Raw genomic sequence first — 6,694 nt, forward strand, 5'->3', positions numbered from 1 at the left:
TAATATCGAGACAGTTTTGCTATCGCGATATCACGATATTGATAATATCATTACATCCCTAGTAAATACTGATAGCATGTCCATGTCGACTAACCGTGTGATCCGAACCCTTCTGAGCCGAGAAGATCTCCGCGTCTGGCAGCGTGTCGAATGGCGACAGCGTCTCGACGTCCACGCTATCCAACATCTCGGTCAGAGCGGACAGCAGCGATGCCTCGCTCTCCATGCTGTTCGTCGGCGTCTTCTCCTGAAAGATGGATAAAATGGACGGATCCAGGCTTCCGTGAAGTGCATCGGAGATCCTTCCGACATTCAGCTCGAAGACGGGAACATCGCGTTTCACAAATTCAACCTATGGATAAAACAAATCACACAACCCAGGTTAAAAAAAGAAGTGCACTTCCATAATGTACTTAAAGTGCTCTATTTTCACGCACTAATTTTGTTCTTAATGCACTAAAAGTGATTCTTTAGTACTTCTTAAGATCGACTAAGTGTACTCAACTGTGCTATTCCGGGACACCATGAATATGAACTAAAATGTGCTTTTAACATACTATCTCTGTATTTAAAAAATGTTTAGTCACCACTTGAGTGTACTAGTGTATGAAAGATGGGTTCTTCAAGTGGTAACTAAATACATTTTTTCCCAAAATAGCACAGTTGAGTACAATTAGTCGATCTTAAGAAGTACTAAAGAATCACTTTTAGTATATTAGGTACAAAATTAGTGCGTGAAAATAGAGCACATTAAGTACATTATGGAAGTGCACTTTTTTTTACCTGGAAAACGATGTCAGATTCAAATCCTGCAGGATAAACTCTGGCCTTTATATTCCAGTAAAGTCAAAGCTGTAAAGTCAGTATGATAAGGTATTACAACAGTCCTACAATCCGTGAACTTAAAGGGTTACTCCACCCCTATTTCCTGTAACTACAGCAAAGCACTTTACTGAATATAGTTTGTTAAAAAGGGCGTTGTTTTATATAATTTAAATGATTTTACCCTGTATATAATTAAAATTATGTTTGCCCTTCAAAACACCATCATACTGCCCTTAGAAAATGTTATCATGGTAACTACAGTCAAAATACCATAGTTACTACAGTAAAGCTGTACATGGTTTAATCCACCACTGTCATCTGAAAAATATACTGAAAGCTTCTTACATTTGGATTTCTAATTTTACAGAAGTAACAAATGAATATAACATTAACGATATATATTTTATTATATTTTAGTAGTTAATTAATAGTTTCAAAAAAAATAATTACAAGAAAAGAAAATCTGTTTTTTAAGACTGTCTATCAGAAATTTTGTAAACTTTCGGTACACTAGGTTGTAAACAAAACTTGGATTTTTTTTTAATCAAATATTTATTCTACTCTGCATTTCAATAATACAATTGTTTACATAATTCCCATTTGTTTTAAGAAGTGTCATTATCACTAAATAAAGCTATAACCACAAAAAAACATTTCTGAAACAAACATTGACTGAAATAAACTATAAAATTCATCACACTTCTCATTTTAAGTACTAAATAACTAAAATTAAATAAACTAAAATGTAATAAAAATATATATTAAATTGTATATAGTCAGACTATAATTTAACCAGAAAAGTTTACATTTTAAATATGCATATTAAAAATGGTCAACTTTCAGTTGTACACTAGCTCGAAATTTACAGTTTGATGATCGTGTTTATTCTGCAAATAATTTAAATAATATTTGCCCAAAAATAAAAACTTCATATTGTGAACCATATAAAAACTTGCCACAATGGTAATTATAGACAAAAAAAAACAAAACTACTACAATACAGCTGTAAATACTTGAGTTTATTTGCAAAAACATAACTTCAAAAATCGTGTTTTTTATTATGTTTTCATGTTTTTATTGTGTTTTATTGTATTAGTTAGCTGTATTTTTAGTTATTTTTTAACCTACTCAAAATAACAACTGCAGTTTGATTGAGAATAACTGGAAAGCACAATGAAAAAACATGATTTTTGAAAATGGTTAAAAACGGAGTTATATGCTTTTGCAAATGAACTCTTCACATTTTACTTGATTTACTATTTTACAGTAAAAACGATAAATTAAGACATATAACATTAACATAATTATATATTTTATTAAGTGTTGAAACTTAAAGTTAATAAATAATTACTAGAAAAGAAAAGTGTAAATTTTAAATCTGTATAACAAATAAAATTGTAAAGTTCATATAGTAGTATACTAGGTAGTACACTAGTTCGAAGTTCACAAGCATGGACTTAAGAACAAACTGCAAAACTCTCAATTTGATTTTCTGAAGTATTAAGTGTGAAGATGAATTGATTCGGATTGAATCTTGATCTGAGAATGAACTGAATTCTGTATGATTCTGTCAGGCGTGCGTGCGTGAGACACGTCAGCGTCATTTGAGCTACGCACGTATCAATACGTGAGCGTTATCACAGTGAAGATAATAAGCTTCAGTTATAATTAATGATTCATTTATTCATGCATTTAAATATGAACACCAGCAGAAAGGGTCGTGTAAAAGACTCGTTTCATTCATTCATTTAATGGCGTTTCATACTGATTGAGTACAAAAGCTTTCAAACAAACGCAGCGATATTACTTATAATTATTAACTTAAAGTCGATCGATCGACAAACTAAACCACCTTTGAGCCGTTAACAAGATCTCAAAAGCGCATTTCTGGAGATTTATAACGCGTGCGTAACTTCACATCCGCCTCGAGTCGCGCTGGCGTCCACGTGTTCACGCACGGAGCGTATTTTTTACACATGATCATCGTCACAGCGTCTTTATATAAACACCTGCAGATAAACAACAGAAACATATACAAGACCTGAGAGCCCTGGTGCGCTTGTGCTGCGGTATAGTCCGTCAAATCACACTTTAAATCCTTCAGTTTTACGCCATGCGGCGCCGCCATCTTGATTCGGAGAGCGGAGCTGCGCGCGAGGCGCCGGGGGAGTCACGTGATGCGGAGGTTCCCGGGAAAATGACAGCTCGCCTCGAATACGTTTAAAAAAAAAGTCGTTGCAGTTGCCAGGCAACAACTTACAACGGCCGCCTAATCATTTTACCTCAGATTTGTTTTACGGTAATTACTATTATTGTTCATATTTTATTTGATTTCTGTAATTAGGATGACGGAATAGAGTGGCATCTAGTGGTCGATTTTGTCAGGTAGGGCAGATCAGCTATTCGATAACGATTTATTCATTTTCTCTCAAGTCTCGTTGCTTTCATTTCATTAGTTAGCAGCCAAATAAGGGATTATTTATTTAAAGTGAAATACTAATTTCTATAATATCACTCTTAACACGATTCACATTATAATCAATATTTCCGTATTGTTGTCCAGTGAAGTATCACGATAACGTTACATTTACCTCAGAAGAAATGTAGTATTTTGTCTTGTTCCGAATAGCAGATTTGTTTTCACATGTTTTAACTAGTGTTATTATCCTTAAATAAAACTTAAAGCATAAAAAAAACATTTTCATTACTTGGGATGAACATTATTTGACTGAAATAAAAAATACACTTAAACTTGTTTCTTTTTAGCTAGTTGCCAAAGCAACATTTCTCATTTTCATTTAGTTTGAGTTGAAGTACTAAAATCACTATAACTAAATAAACTAGGCTAAATCTAAAAGCTAGAAATGAATACATAATTTAATATATACATAAAATATATAATTAAAAATGTATATACATTTTATTTATTTCGTTTATTTGAGATGAAAACCGAAAATATAAAAATAAAATCGAATAAAAAATATTAACAAAAACAATAATAGTAATGTCAATTTTACTAAAATAACACGTCTCTAAATTTGTTTTGTTTCATAATGTATTGCTAATAGTCAATATTATATATATTAGCGGATACTGGATATCTAACGCTCATCTCTCCCATTTTTACACTTAGATTACTTATTAGATTATCTTATAAAAACACTAATAAATTAATAACTATCTCAAAATGAATATGCATTTTTGTTATTATAATGCCTAAATTCCTGTGTAGATTTTAAAACATTTAATTTAGTTTTTTTTTAGTGTTTTATTTTTAATGTATTTAGACACAATGCCATGCAAATAGATAAAGTGCATTAAAATAAACACTTAAATGTGTATTTTTGGATATTTTGTCAAATCTGGAATTGTAAAATTGACCAGTGCATGAAAACAACAACAACAGTGTTTTCGCCTGAAGTGTTTTGACTTAATTTCAGTAAAGTGCGTTATAGTATGTCACGTTAAAGGGGTCATATGATGCTGCTAAAAAGAACATTATTTTGTGTATTTGGTGTAATGAAATGTGTTTGTCTTCACGACATGGCGGCGGCGGCGGCAACAATACTACAGCGAGAATAAAAGTAACGCCTTCTTTCTTTGCGTGAACATTTGGGCGGCGTTATGCAAATCTTCCCACATAGTGATGTAGACATGTGGGGGTGTGTTAGAACCAGCCGTTTTAGGGGGCCGTGGCTGACTCTTAACTTTTATAAAGAATATCTCTTTGGATTTGAGACTTTAGTCTTTGCAACTTTACAGATCTTCTTTATGCACCAAGAGCTTGTAACACTCCAAAGAGAAAGGAACAATTGAAATCGCATCATATGACCCCTTTAAACTCTTCTCAAAGAACAAGAAAAGTCCCGTTTTCTACAGTCAGCGGAGCATTCTTTTCAGGTGTTCTGGTGTTAATTCCTCCTCTCTCTCCGAGCCGCGCTAGCGTGTCTTGTGAAGCAGAAGGGAGCTCCGTGAAAGTGGGTCACCTTCCGGATCAATCCAGACCCTGCGGTTTCTCCCGAGAGATTGCCATTATCTGCACACACACAGGTAGATCCGCTCACCTCCAGCAGACAATGTGCTACGCTCACAGAGCTTCCTCCTGTTCCTTCATTTCTCGCTCTCGCTTCACCCTCCTCTTCCCTCGTTTCCAGTATCGGTGGCCTCTCAGAATTTGGCAGGAAACCCAGAAAAGCTCTCAAATGAAACCTAGAAGAGAGAAAACACACACACACACACTTTTCATTTCCTTCAACTAGTGTATTGTTTAGCGTTTATTCCTTTTGTTAGATGAAGTTCATAAACTAATATGTGACCCTGGAGCACAAAACCAGTCATAAGGGAATTGGAATGCATAAATTGAGATTTATACATCATCTGAAAGCTGAATAAATAAGCTTTCCATTGATGTATGGTTTGTTAGCAGGGCTGGATTGGTAATTGGGCATACCGGGCATTTTCCCGGTGGGCCGATGCACTTAAGGGGCCGACAGAATGTTTTTTGTCGAAAACCATCACGCAAGGACAGCGAGCAGCCAGTGGCCCATTGGTTTGTCTCCTGTATTGACAGCGTAAACATCCAATCACAATGCGCTATAGACGGAGCGATGAAGTATTTTGCTCCACCTATATAAAGATCGCTTCACCCCAACTTCTTCCTCGTCGGCTTTTCCCACGTTTTCACAGCAGCATTATCAAGAACAGCTATTTTTATTAGCCATTTCACACAATTCAGAAAAACAAAAATGTAATAATGTATAATATTTATAATATTATAAATGAAATGTGCGTTATTTGGAAGAAAGTCGAGGTGTGACTGACTTTAGCCCACTAATTCCATTAGAGTATTGCTCTATACAGTGGATCCCCCGTTCCCCCCCCCTTGTCCGTTCCATTTGGGAGAGACCCAGAGGTGAACTGTCCCCCGCGCCGCCGCGCCCCGCTCCCCTTTCCCCTTCTCACACAGCTTCTGTGCACGGCACCTTCTTGGCAAGCAGGGTGCCAATTTGCCAATTCCCCACACAGTGAAATGATAGATAATAGAAAACCACTTTGCGGCGGCGGCGCAGAGGATTATTATTATTTTTTTTTTTACTGCTCATGCTGCCCCCCATGTATCATGAAAAAATGCCGCCCCAGGCAACTGCCCGGTTCGCCCGTGCCAAAAACCGCTACTGGCTCCAGGGTCACATATACAAATAATTCTTACTTGAAGTGACAGTTCACTGAAAAATTTACATTTTGTCATCATTTACTCCCCTCATGTTGTTTCTTTCTTCTGTTGAACACAAAAGATGATGTTTTAAAGAAGATTGTGGGGGAACAAACAGTTGACGGTACCGTCAACTGTTTGGTCCCCCACAATCTTCTTCAAAACATCTTTTAAAGAAATAAACTCATACAGGTTTGGAACAACTTGAGGGTGAGTAAAAATGCTAGAATTTAAACTTTTCAGTGAACTGTCACTTTAAAATGTGTGTTATTCATCATGTCATTTGACGTGTGTGTGTGTGTGTGTGTGTGTTTGGTCCACAGAGAGCATCAGTCAACACATAGGACCCCTGACCTTTAACCTGACACCCCATCAGCCATTGGCAGCATGATGCCAGCCTAGTTACTGCTAAAGCTGCTCTGTCATGTGTGGTGCTGCAAACATCTGATCCCAGATCAGCCTGAGAGAGAGAGAGAGCTGAGAACACAAATGTAAAAGGAAAGTCTTTTTCTGTCTTCATACTCACTGTTCGTCTCTCAGAGGAGGAGGAGATTAATGTGTGCGCAGAGAAACTGAGAGCTGAAACCTGACAGAGCGACAAAGGAGAGACAACCAGCTTTGAAAAAGACCACAGCTGTAGGGGTACAGGACCACACA

General features: G+C 36.2%; 1 protein-coding gene across 4 annotated transcripts in view; it reads right to left on the reverse strand.

The window, feature by feature from the left end:
* Nucleotides 1–2,996, reverse strand: part of LOC107702032 (peroxisome proliferator-activated receptor gamma coactivator-related protein 1-like) — a 20,064-nt gene extending 17,068 nt beyond the window's left edge. For all 4 annotated transcript variants that reach the window (XM_016504213.1, XM_016504212.1, XM_016504210.1 and 1 more), the window contains exons 1-2: nt 2,867–2,996; nt 95–352 (exon numbers count right to left, since the gene is read on the reverse strand). In XM_016504213.1, coding sequence (XP_016359699.1) covers nt 95–352; nt 2,867–2,953 — 345 coding nt within the window. In that variant the 5' untranslated portion in view covers nt 2,954–2,996. The remainder of the gene's footprint in view (nt 1–94; nt 353–2,866) is intronic.
* Between the last annotated feature and the right edge of the window lie 3,698 nt (nt 2,997–6,694).

This window comes from Sinocyclocheilus anshuiensis, unplaced genomic scaffold, assembly GCF_001515605.1.
Source record: "Sinocyclocheilus anshuiensis isolate Anshui unplaced genomic scaffold, SAMN03320099.WGS_v1.1 scaffold250, whole genome shotgun sequence".
Classification (NCBI taxonomy): Eukaryota; Metazoa; Chordata; class Actinopteri; order Cypriniformes; family Cyprinidae; genus Sinocyclocheilus; species Sinocyclocheilus anshuiensis.